The 25024-nt window shown below is 47.1% G+C and overlaps 1 protein-coding gene across 1 annotated transcript in view; it reads left to right on the top strand.

Annotated features, from left to right (window-relative positions):
* Positions 1–13471: 13471 nt before the first annotated feature.
* The window catches only part of MERTK (MER proto-oncogene, tyrosine kinase), a 96220-nt gene continuing 84667 nt past the window's right edge, over positions 13472–25024 (top strand). The window contains exon 1 of the mRNA XM_084777615.1: positions 13472–13685. Within this exon, the coding sequence (XP_084633741.1) occupies positions 13628–13685 (58 nt within the window). The 5' untranslated portion in view covers positions 13472–13627. The remainder of the gene's footprint in view (positions 13686–25024) is intronic.

Here is a 25024-nt window from a genome sequence, read left to right as displayed (position 1 = left end):
CCGCACAAACGCCTTCAAGAAAGCAATGACGTCACCTCCTTTCCACACCAAGTCTCTGAGATCCTGAACTATCTTCTCAATGGAATTAAGTTAGGTAATTTTTTTTCTAGCTGGTTGCATTTCCTCCTCAACTCCAATAAAGAAGTGCCCCTCCCTACTGAGGAATGGGAGCTTAAGGGAGGCTGTTCATTTTATCAGGAATGCTAGGAAAGCACCCTATCACGAATGCCTTTAATTCCAGCACTCAGGAAACAGAGGGAGGCAGATCTCTGTGAGTTCAAGGCCAGCCTGGTCTACAAAGCGAGTCTAGGATAGCCAGCACCACACAGAAAAACCCTGTCTCGAAAAACAAAACAAAAACAAAACAAAACAAAAAAGAGAAGGAAAGGAAAAAAGAAAGAAAGAAAAAAGAAAAAAAGGTGGAGTCTTTCTTTGCCTAAAGTCCACTTCTTTGCCCAAAACGCAGTTAGCTGGAATTTGATATCTTCACTATAATTATCTACTGTGACACACACCTTGATAATTTAGTCAATTCTCATCCTTTTACAAGGAGTGTCATCCTCCAGAGCCTGAGGCTACACTCCCCACAGGAAGGAGCTACTGTTAGAACTTGGTAAGTGGAATGCCCGTTTAGCTGAAATTCACTCACCTGGGTATTCCGAAACAGTCAAATTAGCAATCGTATTCCACACGCTCTGCTCCGATCTTGGGTCCCTTCCTGTAAAACCCCAGCATCCCACAAAGTTCTTTCTAGCTCCAACAGGACTTTTTGGAAGAACCAACAGAAGAAAGTTGCGTCCCGGAGTCTCATTGTTCCTGTTCTCCATCCTGTCGACCTCTTGCCCCACTACCCACCCCACCAACCCTACCAGTAGACACTTGGAGTAGAAGGGTGCCCCGCTCTCCATGACGCTCTGATGCTCTGATGCACTGATGCTCTGATGCTCTGATCAGCAGGCCGTTTTCATACTCCCTGGGGATGTGCTATCTTCTACCACTGCCAGACCTGGATGAAAAATCCCCCCTGAAGGAAACGGGAATTGGCTTCTGAAGAGGCCATAACTTGAGACCCAAAACAGTAGGGAGCAAACTGCTCAACAAATGAAAACGAGGACATGGCCGTTCCTAAAGTATGGTTGAGGAGAAGGTTTTTGCTGTAGGTGTGAGAGAGAGAACAGCCAGAGGCATCTGGAAGGATCTTGACTAAGCATGGGCAGCAGAATGGACCAGGCCATGAGAGGAGTGGGGGGAGGGGGAGGGCACACGAGGGGAAGAGAGGAGAGGAAGGCAAGCAAACCAGGAGAGGTCCAAGAGCAGAGCCAAGGGGAGCAAGAGAGAAGCCAAGGAGCAGGAGATTGTGTGGCCAAATTGCCTGAGTAATATAGGAAAACAAGAAGTGGGGTAGGGAAGCTAAACTCAGGAGCTGGAAAGGTTTAGGGTAGAGACAGGGGCAAGAAATGCTGAGAGGAGCCAGGACTCTGTAACAGGTACTTGTGATGCTGGGAGAGCCTGATGGCCAGTGCTCACTTTGATACATGAAGGGTTTTTTTGTTTTGTCTTGTTTTTTTGTTTGTTTGTTTTTGCAGGGGGGAAGGGAGAACCCAACAGTCAATAAGAGCAAAACAGGAAAGAGACAGATGTATAAGTTATTGTTTTTCTCCTTTGCATGGACTATTCTAGAGAATTATTATTATTATTATTATTATTATTATTATTATTATTATTATTATTACCTGTACAAACCTGTCATGAAATATAGGGTGTGACTGAGTGGACACTTCCATCAGTCTGCCGAGTTTGTGGCATTTGGTTATAAGGCGGCAGCCGGTGCAGTATGTGTTGTGTCACCCTTCCTTACCCTTGTCCTCTTTCCTTCGCCCTCTCTCCAGGGCTAAACACCAGTACTTCATCCCTCGGTAGCCCTGAGGGACACAGAACACACTGCTAGCTGTCCACGATGGGAATTAGGGAGCCACTTAAAAAAGGCGTCTCAACTCTCATTTAATGAGCATTTGTTTCTCTGAGCAAATCTCCTCGGGTGCATCTTGCTGTGATAAAATGCCGTGACCAAAAACAATGTATGAAGGAAAGAGGCTTTTTTTCACTTACATCATTCCAGAAGCGAGAGCAAGGACTCAAGGCAGGAACCTAGAGGCAGGGACTGAAGCAGAGGCCATGGAAGGCCATACACTGCTTAACGGCTTGCACCCTGAGACTTGTTGAGCACGCTTTCTTAAAGCACCCAGGACTACCTGCCCAGGCGTGTCACTACTCACAGTGAGCTGGGCCCTCTCACATCAATCATCAATCAAGAAATTGCCCCAAAACCTTGCTGACAGGCTAATCTGACAGGAGCATTTTCTCAGTTGAGGTTCCCTCTTCCCAAGTGATTCTGGCTTGTGTCAAGCTAACATAAAACCAGCCAACATATAGGCAGGCAGAGGTGGTGACACATGCCTTTAATCCCAGCACTCAGGAAGCAGAGGCAGGGCAGATCGCTGTGAGTTCGAGGCCAGCCTGGTCTACAGAGTGAGCTCCTGGACAGCCAAGACTACACAGAGAACCCCTATCTCAAAAAAACACACAAACAAACAAAGTCTAACCAACACAATATACTAAGACCCTCCATGCTCCAGGCACCAGATCAATGCTGTGTTTCCTACAGAGCTGCAGCCAGATCTCCATCTGCCCTCTGTCACACTCCAGTGTCATTAACAGCACTGCTAGGGCCCATGCTGTGACAAACTCCCTTGAAAAGCATATCTTTCTGTTTCTGCCACTACTCTGAGGAGTTCAAAGGACAAAGCCAGGCATTTGAGAGGACAAGGAGCCCCTAGTGTACCATGATCCTCCCAACCCAGTCCACTGGTACTTGAGTAAATGATTATCTTAGAGCATAAAATCTCTGTACAGACTCCCGTATGTCACCAGTTCACTACATGTCTACTACGTCCTTAAAAGTAGCATGGATTTCCTTCAGGGCGCCTGGGGTTGCATTTTGAATACAAACATGCCCAGTAATATAGTTGATTCTAGGTCAGCACTAGTAAGGCACCCAAACTGCTCGTGCACAACTGTATGCATAGAGTTGAATAAATCAAATCCTTGTTTTACTATCTCTTCTAACTTGAGAAAATATGTGTATCTTTGTCATAATTTTGCTGCATAATAATATTACCACAAATATTGGAACATAAAATAATAGTTGTCCATTGTGTCATAATTTCCATGGACCAGAAGCCTAAGTCAAGACCTCTGGAAGAGCAGCCAATACCTTTAACACTGACCCATCTCTCCAGCCCACATATATATGTGTGTGTGCACGTGCATGTGCATGTGCGTGTGCATGTGCGTGTGCGTGCGTGCGTGCGTGCATGCGTGTGTGTGTGTGTGTGTGTGTGTGTGTGTGTGTGTGTGTATGTAAGAGAAAAGGTTAGTCTTATGTAATATAATCACAAAAGTGGCACCCTACCCACTTGGAGAATAAGAAGAACATCACACTCAAGGGAAGGGATTATATATGAAAGCAGGAATCATTGGGGGCAGTATATGATTCTTATTTTAAGGCCCAAAACTACCCGTTTTAACTGAGAGAGTGACACAGGTGCTGCACTCTTGCACATCTTTTGTAGCTGCCTCCATTAACCCCTCTGGTCAGGTCTGCACAGGGCCCAGGCCCATCTCATTGTCTAGTTCTTAACAAGCTCAGAGTCTGAGAAACTACCCAAAGCCTTTTATTAAAGAAAAAAATGAATATAAAGGCAAAAAGACAAAATAGGCTAGTTTTGAATGGTAATTCATTCTTTTTTTAAAAAAAAGATTTACTTACTTGTTATTTATGGTGTTTTGCCTGCATATATGCCTGCACGCCAGAGGAGGGCACCAGATCTCATTATAGATGTTTGTGAGCTACCATGTAGTTGTTGGGAATTGAACTCAGGACCTTTGGAAGAGCAGGCAGGGTTCTTAACCTCTGAGCCATTTCTCCAGCCCCTATTTATTCATTCTTATTCTATGTATCTGTGTGTACATGTTTCTTGTATGTGCATCAAATGTATGCAGGTACCCATGGCGGTGACTGTGAGCAGGCCAACATGGGTGCTGGGAACTGGCCTTCCAGGTGTTTTTTACACACCTGAAATTGGATTGCATTTGATGTTTATCAAGTTGAAGAAAAAGGACCAAGAAGTCAGAGGGAAAAGGAAGGGAAAGACATAAAATAATTTACTACCCACTCATTTGCATGATAAGTGACTAACAAAAGGTGCAATGAATGAGGGGTAATTGTTTTTATTGGTTTAATCTGTTTTCTAGTGTATGCCTTACATCTTGTGTGTAAGGGTTAGGATCTGTATTTGAGCTAGAATGCCCAACCATCCCAGTTTCCCATAAATGGGGTTCTGATGGATATGGGATTTTCAGCTTTAAGGTGAATTTGCCCAAACAAATTGGGAGAATTAGAATAGCTACTCCAACCTGGAGTAATAAGCACAGGTTTTCTACTCAGTTAAGCAAACGTGCCTTTTTGGATCCTTAAACACTGGGGCATTTAGCAGGAACAAAAATAAGAGCCACTCATGGTAGCACATGGTCATGTTGGGCAGCTCACAGTGGCCACCATGGGCACCTGCATGTCTGAAGTGCCAGCACTCAGGAAGGGAGGCAGATGCCCAGGAGTTCAGGGACATCCTCAACTACATTGGAAGATTTAGCCCTGCCTGGGCTATGTGAGACCCTGTCTCAAACACAGCAACAACAGCAGCAGCAATAGCAGCAGCAACAGCAACAACAACAACAACAACAACAACTCCATCTAAGAAAAAAAACAGCCCAAAAGGTGGAAACAGGCAAACCAGACAAGCACCATAGAAACTTTCAAGAGTTTAAAAAGTACCCACAACAGACCAGCAAAAAGTATTATCAGGGTTTGTTGTCTGCCACTTGGCAGCTCACCAACAAGTCAGCCAGTCCCAAGAAGCTATCAACAGACACATCTCTAATTACAATATATAATTCAGTAAATGAAATCTCCTACCCACACCATCTGCATTCCTTCCAACAAACTACAACAAGAAGAAATTTTGTTTCCAAAAATGATTTTGGCAAGTAGAATGGAGTGTGTGTGTGTGTGTGTGTGTGTGTGTGTGTGTGATATGTGCTGCTGCTGCTGTTGCTGCTGCTACTGCTGCTGCTGCTGGTGGTGGTGTGTATACCTCTTCTAGAACTACAAGCAAAAACAAAAATTGCTATTTTGTTCTGGAAGCCAAATGGAGTTGCCTACTCCCATCAAGTGTGACTTTCTGATGAATTACTGAGTTCAGTTCCCAATAAATTACAAGAGTCAGACTTCAGAGTGTCTGCTCTTCTTCCGTGTGCTGGATGGAATCCCCCACATCTGTCATCTCAGTTTCCTCTGCTCTTCATGGCCAGGCACGTGTGTTTCCAGTATGGTTTTCTGCTGACCTGAGACTCTTCTAAGCACCACCTTGGTGCCTCCATGAACTCCGATGTCCAGATATTTTCATAGCCCTCGTGTTGTTTATCATTGTAAGGAGAGTATCTCACCAACTTCCTATCTCAAGCATCCAAAGCTGTGTGGACTGGACGCTGACCCTTCTCCCCATGAACTCTCTTACTTTCTTCAGTATTTGCTTCATCAGTTAACCGTGATGATGCGAGAAATGTTTGTGAGTGTGTTTAGACGTGCAGGTGATCAGGGGTCATTCTTCAGGTGCAGTCCACATTGCATTTTGAGACAGGCTCTGTTTAGGATCTGGGGATGGCTGGTTAGGACAGGCTGGCTGGCCAGTGAGCTCTGGGGGGGGGGGTGTCCTTCTGCCTCTGTCTCCCCTGTGCTGGGATTATAAAAGCATGAACCTGCCTGGCTGAGAGACTCAAACTTGGCTCTTCATGCTTGTCCCACAAGCACTTTCCCGACGGAGCAATCTCCGCCGCCCCTGATCTGAGACTTTTAAAAACACTATCTGATATCTCCTCCCCACCAACACACACACACACACACACACACACACACACCCCACAAGCTAGTATTTCCAGTCTGGTTTTGGCGTGGTATGAAATACAGTGTATATTACAGACATCACACACCAACAGTTGCATAAACTTGGCCTTCTACTGTACAGCAATGTTAACGAAGTAACACATTGAATCATACCCTTTTTTTCCTTTCTTTCTTTGAGGTGTTTTATGTTTAGTTATGTGTACAGGAATAGTATATGTGTGATTGGGAGCAGGCACCTGTGGAGGCCAGATGAGGGCATCGGGGTATCCTGGAATGACAAATGGTTGTGAGGGGGATGCTGGGAGCCAAACTTAGGTCCCTTTCGAGAGCAGCACGTACTCTTAACTGCTAAGCCACCTCTCTGGCCCACCCCTCCCCGCCACACCTAGTTGTGTAACAAATTACTTATAAGTACCAGACAATGGAATTTCTACGTTGATTTCGGTTTTGTGAAAACACACAACATCCACCTCATTTCACAACAGCAAACTGCAGCGCTGAGCGCCTTGCACTTCTTGCCCTTTTCCTAGGACACTAAAGGGCTTCTCATTACCCAGCGTGGTGGTGCTCACCTGTAGCCCCAGCATTTAGGGAGCAGAGGCAGGAAGACCAAGAGTTCAAGGTCATCGTCAGCCCCGCCTACTGAGTTTGAGGCTGGCCTGAGCTACGTGAGATTCTGCTTTACAAATACATACACACAGACGGGCTGGAGAGATGGCTCAGAGGTTAAAAGAACTGGCTGCTCCTCCAGAGGTCCTGAGTTCAATTCCCAGCAACCACATGGTGGCTCACAACCATCTATAATGAGATTCTGGTTGCTCTCTTTTGGCCTGCAGGTGAAACACTGTATACATAATAATAAATAAATAAATCTTAAAAACAAAACAAAACAAAACAAAAACCTTACAAATACACAGGGACACACAGACACAAATATCAAAATAAATAGTTAAGTAAATCTAAAATGAATATCTAAAAGAATTCTTTGTATCCACAACATCTCTTTTCCCAAGAAACTATTCCCAGTAACACTTCTCTTCCATATGTCGTTCAGTGCACTAAAGTCCAGCTTCCCAGGATTCCACATCATTTCTAACAGGATGGGGGTGAGGGTTTTACTTCTAGTAAGTTTTTCAGCCTATCAGTTGGATTGTCTTGAAGGGGCGGGGGTATCAGTAATCTACAAAAGGAGATACCTTTACCCCACTATCATGTTTGCTGTTCTGGATGTGGCCCTTTACTTTTGCTCATTTCACTTTGCCATAACTGCAGAAGCAATGGTCTCGGGAGGATTCCTTCCAGCAGGCCTGTAATTAGTAGAGCCCTGGCCAAGGGCACGAAGCACACACTCCTTTACAATGTTGCTTTTTAATCATAGGTCTGAGGAGGATCAGGGAGACCCTGCACCAGCCTGTCAGCATTGTTAATTGAAAACAGTGAGAGAGATGATTTGCACCTGGACTCTGGGCTTGAGGCTGATGTTGCCCTAGGAAGATGCTGGGCAGCCAAGAAACAGAAAAATCCCCCGATGAGCCTCCACATCAGGATCCCTGGGTTCCCAGTGTGCCTTGCACGCATCAGTGAATCAAGAAAGGGTACATCTGGTCACTTCTTTACAGAAGGCGCCTTACCTTTCTGGGTCCTTACCCCAGGTGGCCTTTGATTAGGGTGCACATTCTTTTGTTATTACGGTTATTACAGGCGGGGATGTGAGTGTGGGTGGCGTGAGGGTATGAGTCACCAAGGGAAAACCTGGATGCAGTTACTAAAGGACTATAGTGTGGTCCAGGCCTTAGCTGGCACTAGACTCCATGAAACAGAGGCTCCCTGCTGGAGGAGCTGTGCATGGTCTCAGCAAGCTTCCTACACATCTGCTGATACCTGAAATTAAACGGGTAACGGTCCATAGCTTCCTATAGGAGTTAATGAGATGTTGAAAACTGAGCTTTCTGTAAGACCTGCTTAACAGTTATACGACTGCAACTCTGATTGTGTTCGATTCAGATCCTGTGCTGCCTGGTTTTATGTCAACTTGACACAAGCTGTAGTCATCTGAAGGGCGGGAACCTGGATTGAGAAAATGCCTCCATAAAATCAGACTATAGGCCCCGCCCATGGAGCAACGAGGCCCCGCCCATGGAGCAATGAGGCCCCTCCCATTGCAGGTGATGCTACTCCCGGGCTGATGGTCCCCGCTTCTATAAGAAAGCAAGCTGAGCCAGGCGTGGTGGCGCACGCCTTTAATCCCAGCACTCGGGAGGCAGAGGCAGGCGGATCGCTGTGAGTTAGAGGCCAGCCTGGTCTACAAAGTGAGTCCAGGATGGCCAAGGCTCCACAGAGAAACCCTGTCTCGAAAAACAAAAAAACAAACAAACAAAAAAGAAAGCAAGCCGAGCAAGCCAGGGAAGCAAGCCAGTAAGCAGCATCCCTCCATCAGCTTTGTATCCGTCTGGCCTCTGCATCAGCTCCTGCCTCCAGGTCCCTGCTGTGTTTGAGTTCCTGTCCTGACTTCCTTTGATGATGAACAGTGAAGTGTAAACCCTTCTCTCCCCAAGTTGCTTTGGTCATGGTGTTTCATCACAGCAGTAGTAACGCTAACTTAAGATGGTTCCAAATGGATTACATTAGCTTAACCCTGCTTCGCCAAGAGGTGTGCACTATACTGTCAGCATGGTGTCGAGCACATTGAGTAGTCTCTTCTGGGCTACTATTTCATCCTTCTATGAGACTCCACGCTGTTATCCTTCCTTTATGATGCTTTGGGCTCTCTTATTGGCATCATCACAGTTGCCCAGCAAACTTCAAGAACCTCTCGTTTACGTTTCCAATGTGGTACTGAAATCAAGATCTATGTCATGGGTAGTGTGAAGGAAGTAGCTATAACGCATCTAATGAAACTTTCAGTGGATGCGGAGAGACCCAGAGATAAATGTAGATAAATGTAGCAGACAGGGCTGGTCTAGTCTTATTAACTAATTCACTTTCTAATATTATTAGCATATATTAATTATAGACCATGATGGGGTTATTGTGAACCTGTTACATATGAACAGAATACATTTATTTTTATTGTATTCACCTTCTGTTGCCCTCTTTCATCCCCCTTGGAATTATCTCTTGACACAAAATTTAGAGTCAGAAACTTTGGAGAGGGACCGTGGTTGGTCTTAAGGTAACAAGGAGAACCCCACCTCTCACTCAAGGACAGCAGGAATGTGAATGTGTGTGGGATGATTTACCAAAGAAAAAGCCAGATGCAGTTCTGAGGACTGTAGTATGGGTCCTGGATGGGCGATAGCCAGAGTGGTCCAGTCCTTAACTGGCACTAGATTCCATGAGATAAAGGCTCCCTGCTGGAGGAGCTATGTATTGCCCAGAGGTGTCTGTTTATATCTGAAATTAAGCAGGTAACAGTCAGTTTATGGCTCTCTAGCAATGAAAGTACATTAAGGTCATTTCATGCCACACAGTCATTTGTAGAGTATCCTGGGGTCACTCTGATGTCTAGATCTCAGTCAGTGCAGATAGTCAGCCTGAACTGTGTCACAGTGGACCAGGGAGACTAGCAGCGGGGGAGGGGTATACACTGTTGGGAGAAGGCACACATACTGGAAAAGAAACTGGAGTAAATTATAGGCCCCAGCTAAAAACAATGCTGAGAAAAACAGGAGGCAGTGGCTAGGAGAATACAGAGGAGGATTCGGGTTGAGAATGAGGTCATGGGCCTGGGGATATAGCTGGGAACGCTTGCCCAACAAACACAACAAGCCCTGGGTTTGATCCTCAACTCCACACAAAGCCAGGTAGAGTGGCATGCATCTGTAATCCAGGCACTGGAGAAGTGAGGCAAAAGGACTTGAAATTCAAGGCCATCCTCAGCTGTGTAGCAGATTTGAATCGAACTTGTGATGTAGGAGACCTTGTCTCACACAGGGGGAGGGTGTCACTCATTGAAGAATGTCTCAACCTTTCATGAATGGTCTGGCATAATCCCACTGGGGTCTTTGATTGAAAGTCTTCAGCCATGTCACTGATGTGATAAACATGCTTAATCACGATCGATCACACTTTATGTAGGTTATAGGCATCTACCCTTGAATTGATAGAAATGATCTTCTCTGGCCCTGGGTAAACAATGCTCCAGGCCCAGATTATTCCTTTCTTTAGTTAGTTAAAAAACAGTAGGTCTGGGGCTGGAGAGATGGCTCAGAGGTTAAGAGCACTGCCTGCTCTTCCAAAGGTCTGGAGTTCAGTTCCCAGCAACCACATGGTGACTCACAACCATCTATAATGTGATCTGACTCCCTGCAGGTGTACATGCAGGCAGAGCACTGTACACATAATAAATAAATAAATAAATAAATCTTAAAGAAACAAAATTAAAAACAGTAGACCTGGCTGGGGGTGCACGCCTTTAGTCCCAGCACTCAGGAGGACAGGGCAGGTGGAATTTGTGGCCAGCCTGTTCTATAGATTGAGTTCTAGTACAGCCAAAGCTGCATAGAGAAACCCTGTCTCAAAACAGCCCCTCCCCCAAAGCAACAAACAAACAAAGCCCAGCAGTAGATCTAAAGCTCTAGGCTGCAAAGTGTTATTGAAACATGAGTTCCACGTCACCGTTGTCCTGCTGAGATTGCACAAATATTGTCCACTGGGCAGTCTACAAACATGGAGATAGGTATAGAAACGCGGAGCCTAATTCTATTTTGTCTTACATTTCTCTCCGCCTATTTTGGTAACAAGTGAATGTCTTAAAAATTGAAGTTTCCTTTGGAAGTATAGTAAGTCTGAAAGTAACGCTGTAGGATGGACAGCCTGCTCTGTAGCTCAGTTTGTTGGTCTGTGGCTCATCCCAATGAGGATACGCTTGACGTTGCTTTCACCTTAACCTCTGAGGCTGGGTCACTAGGCACCATGTAGACTCCACCTTGCTCACTGGGTTGCTCACTCTTGGAGCACTGAGCTCCCATGCCAGACTTCCTCTAAGCTTGTCTAGATCCTTTGGCCCAAAGCCCTTGTCTCCAAATCATGCCCATGCAGGCAACAGCAGTTATGTAAATGAACTAACCTTTAGTCCGGGGCTTGGCCAGCTTTGTAAAGGGCTGTGTTATAGGGCTCTGTGAACCATATAATCTCCGCCACCACCTACCTCTCTATTCGGCTGCCTCAGCACACAGATAACACGTGGGTAGCGGCTGCAGTCCAATAATGCTGACGTGCAAAGCCAGGCCACAGACTCTCGGCTCCTATCTCAGTGAGGTCACTCTAGGTGCTAGCCACTTGAAGGGTGCAGACAGAGACCCTACAGAAAAGACCATCCATTTCCTCTGATGAAGCGACCAGTGTTCCATTACCAGTATATTTAAGATACAATACTGTGAAACAGTACTGCACAAGTGAGCCCCGCCCCCCCCCCCAACAAAGGCAGATTTGGGGCTGGAAAGATGGCTCGGAGGTTAAGGGCACTTGATGCTCCTGTAGTGGGTTCAAATCCCAGCACCATCTGGTGGCTCAGAACTATTTGTAATTATATCCCAGACACGCAGCCCTCTTCTGCTCTCCATGGGTACTAGGCACACATACACATGCAGTCAAAACACCCATACACATAAAACTAAATAAATGAATAACAACACAAAACAAGGTCAGGCTTGTGTTGAACACGGTGGCACACATCTTTAATTCTAGCACATGGAAGACAGAGCAGATGGATCTCTGTGAGCTCAAGGCCAGTCTGCTTTACATAGTGAGTTTCATGCCAGCTAGGGCTGAATAGTGAGACTTTGTCTTTAAAAAAAAAAAAAGTGAGCCAGGCAAGGTGGCACACACTTGTAATCCCAGCACTCAGGGAGGCAGAGGCAGGCAGATCTCTGTGAGTTCAAGGCCAGCCTGGTCTACACAGCAAGTCCAGGACAGCCAAGACTACACTGAGAAACCTTGTCTGGAGGAGAAAAAAAAAGTGAGATTTAAGTAAGGCATAGCAGCATACACGTGAAGTTGTAGCTACTCAGAAGGCTGGAGTGTTGGCTTGATCCAGGAGTTCAAGTCCAGCCTGGGTAACAGAGCAAGACCTTCCAAGCAGGTTTTTATTGCTGTGATAAGCGTTGTGACCAAAAGCGACCTGGGGAGAATAGAATTTATTTCGGCTTACAGTTGTAGTGCATCATGAAAAGAAGTCAGGACAGGAATTCAAGGCAGGAACCTGGCGAGAAGAGACAAAGCAGAGACCGTGGACCGCTGCGGTCTGGCTTGCTGCTCCTGGCCGGCTCAGTTTGCTTTCTTATACAAGCCAGGATTACCTACCCGGGGATGGCACCATCCACAGTGCCAACCTGGGGTCTCTGCAATCCTGCCCGTATGGTTTGGTGTCATCCTGTAAAGCTAGAGATACAAGCTGATTATACTACATGCTTGTGTGCCTGCCCTTAGTTTCAGTAATAAATACTCTAAATTCACCAGGGCGGATTACTCCAAGTCCTAAGGCGATCTTATCTCCAAAGAAAACGAATCATCCTATTTCCTTTAAGAAAGCATCATACAAAAATGTAAGGTATCTCTGTGGTTGCTAGGAAAAGTACCTTCCGTTTCTTCGTGATTTACAACAGAATTCACAACCTGTTGCTGCTGTCGGGGACCTTTCACCCTTTGCTGCTGCAGCGCTGTCCCCTCCACCCCTGCTCCGCACGCTTTTAAGCCAGGCTCATCTCTCAGCGTCTCTAAAACTCTTAGGCTCCTTACAGGATTCCGCTTAGTCCTCCCCACCTCGCCTCTCTGCTGGAGGCTACAAGCTCCTGACGCCAGGGTCCGCTATTGAGCCTCGGATTCTGTAGCCTGGAGGAGAGCCTGGCTCAGCAGGGTGCATTGCCACGGTGGCCACAGCCGCTGGAGCTCTGCTGCCAGGACCTCCCAAGCCAGTAGAGGCTGGACTGCGGGGTCGCTACCATCCCAAGGCAGCTGAACACACTAACCCTCAAAGGTCTGGGGAGCTGCATCCTGTATCCTCTACTAAACTCTACCTCTCTCGGTTCCAAGCCCTCCCACCTACTCCTACTGAGTGAGGCTCCCAAGCTGCCCGGTGGCCAAAAATGCTGTCTTCTCCAGTTCTTTCTCTTTCTTAGCCCCCTCCCCTTCCTCTCAGCTTTCGGCCCGTCCAGCCTTCCCTTGCTCTCTTCTTTCTCTCTTTCCTTCTCCAGCTCTTAACTTCCAGTCTTCCCACACCCTCTGGCGGGGGCGGGGGGGGGGGGAGGCGGGAGGGGGATAACCTGCGGGAGTTGACCCAAGTTCACCTTCCCAAAGGCTCTCTGCCCAGGTCTGCCCCTCCCGGATCCCCTCCTCCAGTTCCCTCCTTCTCCTCTCTTTGCCCTCCCTCCTTCCCGCCCTTGCCCACCCCAACCTGCTGGCCCCGCCCCGGGCCTGAGCCCCGGGCCCGCCTCTTCTAATCTACGACGCCTGTGATCCTCCGTGGCGCTGCCACTCCGGCGCCTGCTGCCCGGGCAGCCGGGACTGTGGCGCTACGCCTGTGGGCTTGGCGGCCACTGGCGAATTCCAGACATTGGTGGGTTAGTGCATCTGTCCGGAAAGAACTTCCAGATCCGCGGCCCCGCGATGGTTCTGGCCCCACTGCTGCTGGGGCTGCTGCTGCTACCCCTGCTCCGGAGAGGAGGTGAGTGCGGGGCGGCAGGGTCCCGGAGAGCTGCTGCTCACCCCAGCGAGCCGTCGGGGGTTCTAGGGGGATCCTTAGACTGGTCAAGGGCTGCACATCCTAGTGGGACCGGCACCGGAGGGCTCTGAGGGCTCCCTGCCACCACAGAAAAGGACCTCGAGCCTGGCGGGGCGCTCTGGGAGCACCCGATTTTGAGCCTGTAAAGGAACTCAAGACTCAGGTCTGGTATGGCACGCTCCAAGAACTTTCCCCTCAACACTGTCTACTGGCCTGGCCGCGCTTTGGCGGGATTTCTGTGAGTCCAGTCGCAGACCCTGGCTCCCAAGGCAATCCACGCCGGAACCAGTAAGCAGCTGTCGGAGTTGGATGTCCCCGCTCAGGTGGCGTTGCACTGAGGCTGGGTGTCCCGTCAGGGAAAGAGTGGTTCTGGCTTCTCCCTGGCCTCTGGTAAACATTGCGTGGGCCGGCCCTCCTTTGCAAGGATACCCTGTGAGTGCAGAGGCCTGGAAAAAACAAAGAGGCACAACACAGTTCTTTCACCGTTATTACTGTGTAGCAGAATCTGTTGTGTTTGGGTAGCGTAGGTTCATCTCAGACTTGCTTAAGTTTTCTCACAAGCGGTTCAGTATGACAAGATGGATTGATTAGCGCAAACAAGTAAGGCAGGTTCCCCCAACAGATGACGTTAAGGCACTTTGTGAAGAAGCTGGAGGAATGAAAAAAAAAAGTGGAAGCCGGAGGGATTGGAAGACTAGTAAATAAACGAGCACATCTCAGGTACTGCCTCTGCCCTTAAAGGATCAGTTTCCATTCAGAATGTGGTTTGGCCTCTTTTGATCTTGAATCTGGTTGTCCAAGATTGTCTCTTAAGAACACCCGGAAAGTTCAGTTTTTTATGAAGTCTAGCTACAAACCTTGTTTTTCCTTTCAAAGTTCATTTGCCCAGATGCACATTTCTTGAACAGTTCTCTTCTTGGACGCTAAATTACATAAGCAATTTGTAGTTTGAGGCAACAAGACAATTTGCAACAAATACCAAGAGCCAAAAAGAAGCAAAGAACTGAGCCCGCTCTATTCTTCATAAATGAGTCCTCAAAAATTCCTCAGCTTTCTGCCAGGTCTATTCTTAATAATCTGCCGCAAGCCGGGCGTGTTTTGCTACTGGTGCTGGCAGGCCATACAGAGCTTTGGAGGCTGTGAATGTGGTAAGCAGGGGGAAAGTGAGAGGAACCAAAGCTTCTGTTTGATATTTTTTAAATCTATGCTTTATTTTCTAAGGTTTTGTAACTGTCAGACTTAGTTAGGTAACCATAGAAAGTCTTGTTTGTTTGTTTGTTTGTTTGTTTGTTTGTGACAGGGTTTCTCTGTGTAGCCTTGGCTGTCCTGGACTCGCTTTGTAGACCAGGCTGCCCTCAAACTCACAGAGATTCACCTGCCTTTGCATGTGCCACCATGCCTGGCATAGCCATAGAAAGTCTTAACATGCCCTCTAAAGAAGAATGTAAGCTTCTCAGTTTTTCTTCTATCTGAATTGGCGCTACTGAGAGAATAAAACCAAACAAACAGTTTCAGGCTGTCCAGTGCTCCCTCTCTGCTCAGTCCCTGATTGGAGGTGGGGGCACAGAGCCACATAAGGGGCATTTGGTGTCTCTAGGGAGGGCCAAGGAAGGAGGAAGATGGAGAAGGAGAAGTTCCAAAGTGCATAAAAGTGAAGCCAGTCTGATGACTTAGTTCTAAGATGTGTGAACCTTGAGAGCAAGCTGGGCTTTTTAAATGGTTGAGTTCTTAAACTGAAAACAGATATTCCAACATATTATAAATAATTTCCCAAGGAGAACGCTGAATGGTTGGTTTATAGCCACTTTTTATAGTGACCTGTGTTGCTTTTTTGGAAGTAAGCAGGGTTTATGTGAATAAATGAATGCATGAATTTTGTAAAGTTCTTTAAGGTAGCAAGCAAAATATAGCCTTTTTGTTGTTTTGTTTGTTTTTGTTTTTGTTTCTTCTAGACAGGGTTTCTCTGTGTGGCCTTGGCTGTCCTGGACAGGCTGGCCTTGAACTCACAGACACTCACCTGCCTCTGCCTCCCGAGTGCTGGGAGTAAAGGCATGCACCACCACCCCAGGCTATAGCCATTTTTAAATGAACAAAATTATGCTTTAATTAAAAAAATTATTTTATCAGTATGGGTATTTTGCTTGTATGTGTCTGAGCATCATGCAAATGCACGGTTCCCAAGGAGACCAGAAGAGGGCGCTGGATCCCCTGGAAACAGAGTTACAGGTGGTTCTGAGCCACCATGTGGGTGCTAGGGATTGAACACGGGTCCTCTGGAAGAGCAGTCAGTTCTCTTAACCACTGAACCATCTTTCCAGCTCAAAATTATGTTTTTAACACTCACTTCTTGGAAGACTCTCTAGATATTTCTGGATAGAGAGCTGTTGAGTCAGAGCAGATTGCCAGGTAGGAAAGATGAGCTGGGACACTGAACACTCAGGTACCACAACACTCCCCACACAACAGCCAGAATGAGATAGTCTGTGACAAATCCTATTGTGTTGTCCCCAAGTGAGACATCCTCCAATGGCTTCCTCACGGGACCTCTGACTCCTTGTTTGACACTGTTCTAGCCATTTTCCCCTTGTTGCTACTGCTCTGGTCCCCTCTGTGTCACCTTCCTAGCACTGAGCAAATTTTTTAAAGTATATTTGATTTTGTGTGTGTGTGTGTGTGTGTGTGTGTGTGTGTGTGTGTGTCTATGAATGCTTTGTCTGCATGCCTAGTGCCTAAGGAGGGCAGAAGAGAGTGGTTAATCGCATCTAACTGGAGTTTCGGGAAGTTGGAAACCATTAGCGTGAGTGGTCTGGGTTTTTGTTGTTATTGTTTGTTTGTTTGTTTTTTTGCAAGAAGAGTGCATACCCTTAACTGCTGAGCAATCTTTCCAGTCCTAAAAGCTGGTTAAAAAAAATTTTTTTAACCCATGATTTTAACAGCTCCTTGACCAGGAGTGCATTGCTCTTGAAATGTGGATGATTATCCAGAGTTTCATCATAACTCAAAACACATTGGGTTAGACCCCAGCTACAGGGAGGAAATACAGGGCTGACCTCTGTGGGCCCCTGATTTTGGTACAGTGGGACACATTTCAGAGAACAATTGTGTTATAGTTAGTTTTTGTCAACTTGACGCAAACCAAAACATACCTGGGATCAAGGGAGCTCAGCTGAGGAGCAGCCTCCTCTCTGCGTCTGTCTGTTGGGGTATTTCCTTAATTGCTAGTTGATGAAGAAGGGTCCAGACCACTGCTGGTGGAACCATTCCTGCCTAGGTGGGCCTGGGCTGTCTAGGAAAGGTAGCTGAGCGCACCACGCGGGGCAAGCTGGTGGGCAGCGTTCCTCAGTGGTTCTGCTGCAACTCCTGCAACTCCTGCTGTCAGGCTCCTGTCCTGGCCGCCCTCCACCAGCCGACTGACTGTGCCTGCAAGGCAGATAAACCCTTTCCTTCCCAGGTTGAATTTGGTCAGCATTTTATCACAGCAACAGAAAAGCGAAGTAAGATATGCAGGAAAAGGTGACCCGAGCTAGCAGCACATCGTCAATACGCAACGGTTAGCGCTATAATCACCCACGGTTCGCCTCTGTACTTCTGCATTCACATTTGGGGTGGGTAGCTGTCTTTCCTAGACACAAGGTGTCGAGTGGGATGACTTCTCTTCCTCCTCCTCCTCCTCCTCTTCCTCCTCCTCCTTTTCCTCCTTCCTCATCTCTTCTTCTTACTGGAATGCTTCTTAAGTAAAAAAAAAAAACCTTGAACTGTGAGGGCAGAGGTTCAAATGTAGTTCCCCCGGTAGAGGGCTTGTCTGGCGCGCACACTGCCCTGGTTTCAGCCCCCAGCACTGCATAAATCAGGTATGGGGAGTGGCTCACCAGGCCTCACTTCTGCCTGGAGAGCGGGTGGTAGGTGATGGCTGCTGCAGAGGGGGTCCGTTTTCTTTAGGAGCATGGCTCTCAGTTGCCCAGGTTCTAATGGGTGGTCCTCTCCGAATGTGGCCCCCACAGCACTAATTAGACTCAGCGAGTTGTAAAACATAAATCTAGAAAATGACATGAAATTGGGAGGGGGATCGGGGAGGAATTAAGGAAGGAAGTAGGGTGATAGATATCATCAAAATACATTATATACATACGTGGACTTCTCAAATAAGTTAAAAACCACACACACACACACACACACACACACACACACACACACACACACACAGGTGCTGGTGTTTACCTATAATCTCTGAAGTCTGAGGTGTAGGCCAGAAGGTCAGAAGTTCAAGGTCATCCTTGGCTACACATCAACCTGAGCTACATTACTTTAGAACCTGTCTTTAAAAAAAAAAAAAGAGGATGATATGAAGGCAGGTCTGGGGCTACCCTCCTTTCTCGCAGTGGTTTGAAGAGGCTGTAAGATGGTTGCTCAGAGCGCCTAAGTCTTTTGCTGCAGCCATTTAGGATTTGGCTTGCCGGTAGTTCTGCCAGCAAAACCCAACCAGGAGCAGACTTTCCCAGGAGAGACCGGCACTACCAACCTCTTCCCCCTCCCTTCCTTGTGAAGTAGAGGCTTGACTTGGCACAGGAATTATCTTCCTGTCACGTGTGCCTCACAGGAAGGCATAAAAAGGACATCCATTCTGGCTCCATTCTTCCTATGTAGCTCTATGCCAGAGAGGGTGTGGCTTTGTTTAGTTTTGTTTTGTTTTTTTATTTGTTTTGGTTCTGGCTTTTTTTTTTCAACACAGGGTTTCTCTGTGTAGCCTTGGCTGTCCTAGACTTGATCTGTAGACCAGGCTGGTCTTTAACTCACAGAGATCCTCCTGCCTCTGCCTCCCAAGTGCTGGGATTAAAGGCGTGCACTACCACCACCACCCCGGCTTGGTTCCAGCTTTTTAAGTGACCTCATCTGGGTCTTTCCTTTCCTTTGGTGGCCTCCACAAGAAAATGAGCACTGTTAATTCTATGCAGCTATGAGGGTCTGAATGTAGATTCGAGTGTGGGGAGTAAGGAGGATGGTAGTTCCCGGGTGCCTTCTTGCTTCCCACTTGATGGCAGGTGCCATCCAAGACCTCTGCTAGCCAGGAAGGAAAACTCAACCTCTCTTTCTCTCTCATACTGTGTATTCATTAACCCCTGTCCTTGGGTAAGTGTGTATACTCTGTGGTTATGCCTTCGTCGTGCCTGCTCTCCTGTCTGCCGCTGAATTGCTGAAGATGCACTCTGGCAGGATGGATCCATTTCCCTCTGCAGTCTCCTTCTATGGAATAAGAGTACGGAGACGCTTGGCAGCCTAGGGTGTTCTCAGTTGCTGCCTCTAGTTTTTGTTGCTGTTTGCTTGGTTTGGGGGTCTGTCCCCTGGCTTGTGCTAGGTGGAAAGTCCTGTACCAAAGCAAGAGAGCTGGTTTTGTTGAGACCCTACAATCAGTTTCAACCGCACTTTGGGCAGGTGGGAGCCTGTTGCTCCCCTTCCCCTGGCCTCTGTCAGTTGGGGGGACCCAGTGGATGTGTGGATACTTGAAGTCCCAGGCAGCCTTATCTCAGGCATCTCCTCAGGCTGCAGTGTCTTAGTGAAGGAGCAAGGGGGATTATGGGTTGACAACCTCTTAAAGAAATCTACGCTTACCTCCAAAGTATGTGAGTTTCCTTCTTGCTGTTCGTCTACAGTCATTTCACTCCGTGGTCAGAGTCTTGAGGTGGCAGAGGCAAGAAGAAAAGCAAACGCAGAGGTGTTGGCTTTTGCGGGGGTCAAGGTCACACACACACATCTAAAACTCTAAAACCGAGATGTTCGACTGATTTGTTTTTTGGAGAAAGCCCATTTTATTAGCTCAGCAATGGGTTTTTCTGGCAATTCGTTGGATGTGTCTACGTTTCTCTTTGTGCTTAGAGCCTTCCAGCATTTCTCTCAGCCGGTCTCTGCAGAGGGGCCATCTAGGCCAGCATGATGTGATCCACACAGGGTTAGTACCCTGTTCACTTCCCCTCTGGAGGGGCTGTCCACAGCTCACGGGCCTCAGGTGTATGGTTAGGCAAGCACTCTCTGATGTAGATCCCCTTTCTGGCAGACACACCTAACCTTTTGACATTACAACACCTGCAAGGTTCACTCTCAAAAAGCCTACGATCAGTTTATCAAACAAACAAACAACCCCCCACCCCCGACACACACACCCCATAATGTCTGAAGTAAGTTTACAATTTTTGTGTTGAGCTGCACTCATAACTAATACCCTCAGCCACATTTCAGCCAACTGGCCATGGGTTGGGCACCTGAAGCTTCTGGCTCTTGCAAGCTCTAATTACCTCAACATCCAGGGCCTCTAAGCAGTGTAGGATCTTTAGCCATACTCACCTCATTAGATACACAAAGGAAAGCCTTGTTTGTTTTGGAGAAAGTGTTGCTTTGCTATCTTAAGCCTTCAGGGCTGCTAGTTAAAGCTAGGCCGGGCAGGCTGGCCTTCTTTACGGCTTTGATGAGGGGGTTTCACAAGTAAGAACAGGCTGTCTTTGTGGAAAATACTAGAACAGACAGCTAGTTGAAGTTGGCTTTCTCACTGTTGAAGGAACTCTCTGGGAGGTGATGAATATTCATGGCTTCCCCACTGCCTCTTGTGTCTGGTGGCTGGTGTTCCAGTTTTGCTGTGAATGGGCCTCAGCCTCTCTGGCACACAGGAAGTGGAACCCGCCCTGCAAGCACTTGGACAATTCTCCACGTGACTTGGAACTGGTAGAGGAAACTAATGTTCTTTTAATGTTTCAGGGCAGAATTAAAAGGAAGCTCGTGGGATTTAAATCTAGTTAACAACAACAATAACAACAACAACAACAACAAACCAGTTTGGGAGCCTAAGATGTGGTTCCCCTATTGAGTTAGATTTTGTCTTGCAGGGACACCTATGTTGTTGTGCTGTGGCCATTTGTCAGTAGACAGAGCAGGTAGATAAGTCTGGGCAGAACACATTTCTTTCTTTTTAAATAAAAAAAAATTTCTATTTATTTTTATTTCATGTACACTGGTATTCTGCCTGCCTGTGTGTCTGTGTGAGGGCACCAGATCCCCTGGAAAAGGAGTTACAGACAGTTGTGAGTGGCAATGTGGGTGCTGGGAATTGAACCTGGGTCCTCTGGAAGAGCAGCCAGTGCTCCTAACCACTGAGCCATCTCTCCAGCCCTTGAAGGCGAAGGTGATGGAACACTTTCTTGAAACTGGACCCAGTGCTCTGAGCCCCGGCTGGGATTCTGGATGGGAACAGCAGTCGGTATCTATTATGCAATGATGAGACAGAGATGCAGGGCAGAGTGTGACTTACAACAGGAATCACTCAGTTGGCTCTTCTGTATTGGTGGCTTCCATCCTGGCTGCCTGTGCCCCCAGGGAAACAGCCCCTCCAGCCTCCATCCTGGCTGCCTGTGCCCCCAGGTAAACAGCCCCTCCAGCTCTATCTGGAGAAATAGAATAGGCTAGAAACTTAGAGTTGTCTTTCTGGGAAGTCTAGACTTCCCTGAACAAACCTGTCAAATGTGCTAGGAGATGTGCTCTTGGGTTCTGGGTACCAGGAAGGACACTACATCTACCTGGAGTAGACGGGGTGGATTCATGCCCTCTAGAGAAAACAACAGAAGTTTCAGGATCTGGGAGAGACTGATACTAAGTTTAAAAGTCTGTTCTTAGTATTAGGGCACTATTTTATATCTGGAAAGAAAACCAAATATGCTATGTACAATAAAATGCAAGCCATCTAAGTACTTTGGCTGAAGGATAAGGAAAAAGGTGACTGCTGCAGAGCCTGGTTTTTTTTTGTTTTTGTTTTTGTTGTTGTTGTTGGTGGATTGGTTTGGTTTGATTTTGTTTGGTTTGGTTTTGGTTTTTCGAGAAAGGGTTTCTCTGTGTAGCCTTGGCTGTCCTGGACTCACTTTGTAGACCATGCTGGCCTCAAATTCACAGAGATCTGTCTGCCTCTGCCTTCCAAGTGCTGGGATTAAAGGCATATGCCACCACCACCTGGCTAAAATAGTTTTGGGTTTTTTTTTCTGGTTTTGTTTTATAGCCCTGGCTGTTCCGGAACTTGCTCTGTAGACCAAGCTGGCCTTGAACTCAGAGATCTGCCTGCCTGTGCCCCCATATATGCCACCACTTGTCCAGCTAAGAAGATGAGATTTAAACCCATCTACAAAATCTTTTCAGAACCCAGTTGCCCTGGTCAGCCCAAGACCTCTCTGGACTTGGTCTTTGGGGGTATGGCCTGCCCTGTCTGGCCATTTTAAGTCACCCCCTCTCATTACACTCCATAGAGCCAGTGTGTCTGAAGTCTGATACTTGGGGAAGGCTGGGGAGCCCTTTCCTACCTTCCAGGAGGAAATGTGTTGGAACCTGGCTATAAATTTAGGACTAAGGTATTTGTACATATCCAAGGAAAGGGGCAGGCCTTAGGCCACAGTGAGAACTCTGGGTTGGCTACCATGGTTTTTAGGACCTGTAGGAAGATGGATGAGGGTAAAGCTTCATCCTATACCACACTACACCAGATGTGGATGCTGGGAACCAAATTTGGGTGCTCTGCCAGAGCAGTATGAATTATTAACTGCTGAGCCATTTCTTTAGCCCCAATCTAGTTATTTCTTAATAGGTATTTAGGTTTTCCTATTTTTTTTCTGTTATAATCGATGTGGATATGAACAATTTTTCTTTCTTTCTTTCTTTCTTTTTTTTGTTTTTTGTTTTTGTTTTTGTTTTTTTGAGACAGGGTCTCTCTGTGTAGCCTTGGCTGACCTGGATTCTCTTTGTAGACCAGGCTGTCCTTGAACTCCCAGATATTCCCCTGCCTCTGCCTCCCAAGTGCTGGGATTAATGGCGTGCGCTACCATGCCCGGCTGAACACCTTTTCTTAATCTTTACTTCAAGGATGTTTAATTTGCTTTACTAAAATGTACAGATTTTTTTTTTCTTTGTTTTGTTTGGTTTTGCTTTTGGTTTTCAAGACAGGGTTTTTCCTCTGTAACCCTGGCTGTCCTAGAACTCACTCTGTAAACCAAACTGGCCTCGAATTCAAACAGATCCAGCTGCCTCTGCCTCTGCCTCCTGAGTGCTGGTATTAAACTAGCCTTACATTTTAAAAAAACCATTTTATATATGTGGGTATTTTGCCTGTATGTATGTCTGCACATGAATGTCTGGTCCCTAAGAAGCCTGAAGCGGGTGTCAGATCTCCTCAAACTAGAGTCACGGGAAGTTGTAAGCTGCCATGTGGGTACAGGGAACACATGCCTGGATCCTCTGCAAGGCTGCTTAACCGCTGAGCCATCTCTTCAGGCCCTAGATACACAGATTTTTTTTTAAAGTGTGGAACTTGATGCGTTATGGCAAATATGACAAAACCACCACACGAGTTAAGATAGCCCCCAACGTTCATATGTCTCCCCAAGAACATAGACACATATTCAAAAGTTGAAATGCTGAGCTGTGGTTAAAAGCAGTCTTTCCAAACAGTGCCGTTCTGTGTCTCTGCTCGGTTGGTGGCAGTGGTAGAACACCCGGGCCGAGCTGTTGCTTCCCAAGGCTGCTCTAGACTAGTCGGCCCTCCTCAGGGCAGGGGGTAGCTAGCTTGTCACTATGGCTGAGTCGGCCCCTTCAGGATTCTCATTTGGACCTTCCTCCTTGTCCCCTCAGAACCAGCTGCAGTGAGGGGCTCTCTAGCAAGGGCCTGTAGATGAACAACAAGAAAGAAAAGAAGAGTAAGACATAAGAAGCGCCCATCCCTTTTTCATGGCTGTGCAGATCCAGCCGTGAGGGCCCCACCATGTAAAAGGGACAATATTTTTTTTAAATATTCATTTTTATTTTGGGTTTAATTTTTTTTTAATGAGTGTTCACCTGAATATTCGTGTGCAGTGAGGGCAAGTAGGCAAAGAGCCGTCTTCTCCATGCCCTTTGACGTAGGCTGTCTCTAGAAGGCATGGCTCAGATTTGAGATGGGTCTTCTCCTCTCAAATGAGCCAATCAAGAAAATCCTTTACAGGTGTGCCCGGTTGCTTGGGTTTTAGTTGATTCCAGATGTAGTTAAGTTGACAGCCATGATCAGCCATCAAAAACTGTAACCCCACACCACTAAGTAACCCACCCCCACCCCCACCCCCACCCCCACCCCTACCCCTTGGCAGCCACCACACAACTTTCTGGTTTCTCTCATTTTGAGTGCCTCAGCTCTTTCAGAGTGTTTGTTGTTGTTGTTTTAAATGTTTGTTTTACATGCAGTGGCCAGGGTACTTAACTATACTTACTACAGAAAGTGGGCAAAAGTTCATTTGAAGTAGATACTTTGCTCTCTGTCACGTACGAAGGACTGGAACAAATTATTCTTGCTCAGATTTTAGCCTTCTGGAATGTGGCATTTTATAAGGAAATACTTATCTTCCTTAAAAGATTTTTTTTTTAATAAGAGGAATTCAGGTTCCGGTGGTCTGCAGTACAGTACAGGTTTGGGAACCAGCTTTGGAGAGGCACTGAAGTTGGGGGTCTGAGAGCGTCTCCTAAGTTTTGGGAACCCACCTCTGGGCCTTTGAGGCAATCAACTCCAGACTTCTCTACCCCCTCCCCCCCTTGGTGAGAGAGAACCACGCTTCATGCCTGTGGCCAGAAAGAATTGCTTCAAAGTCTTTCTGGGGCAGTCGGCCGCTGCCAGGGGGGAAAGGACGGAAACCCTTGGTTAAATAAACACTGTGTGTTCACGTTTCGTTGTGAGGCGCTGAAGAGGCTAAGTCAGCAGAATTGCTTCCATATGTTTAGCATCTCTAGTCTAGGCATGACTAGTTGCAACCGAAACAAGGCAGATCAGGTGATGTCGGTGCTGTGGTAAAGACTCCCTGGCATTCGTCTGCGCACGCCGGCGGATACTGCAGCGTTTATCTCCAGCACTGGGCCCTGCCAGCTGGAGACGGATGGAACCGCTCCACGTCATGGCGGCTTCAAGGCCAGACCTTGCCTCTGAGATGCTGCTCTTATCACCCCTCCCTCCAGCTCCCGAGGGACACCGAGTCAAACCTGGGCTTCCCAAGGGGGTGGGGGTGACTGCAGTTGCCACATGCATTCCCTAGAGATTGTCCAAGCCTGTTAATCAGGAAAAATCACCAGAGGAGAGTTTCACCAAAATCCTGGTGCCCAAACTGTACCTCAGGCATAACAGTTGTTTAAATCTTCCTTGGAAGACTCCGGTGTTCTGCCAGGGTTGAAAACATGCTAGGAAGGTTAGAGAGGATGGTGAAAGGTTGCAGGAAGAGTCTAGAAGGTCCTTTCCAGTTACA

The sequence above is a fragment of the Acomys minous genome (assembly GCF_964271855.1).
Source record: "Acomys minous genome assembly, chromosome: 3".
NCBI classification, from domain to species: domain Eukaryota; kingdom Metazoa; phylum Chordata; class Mammalia; order Rodentia; family Muridae; genus Acomys; species Acomys minous.
The sequence above is the reverse complement of the archived record's forward strand: the minus strand, read 5'-3'. Positions and strand labels throughout refer to the sequence as shown.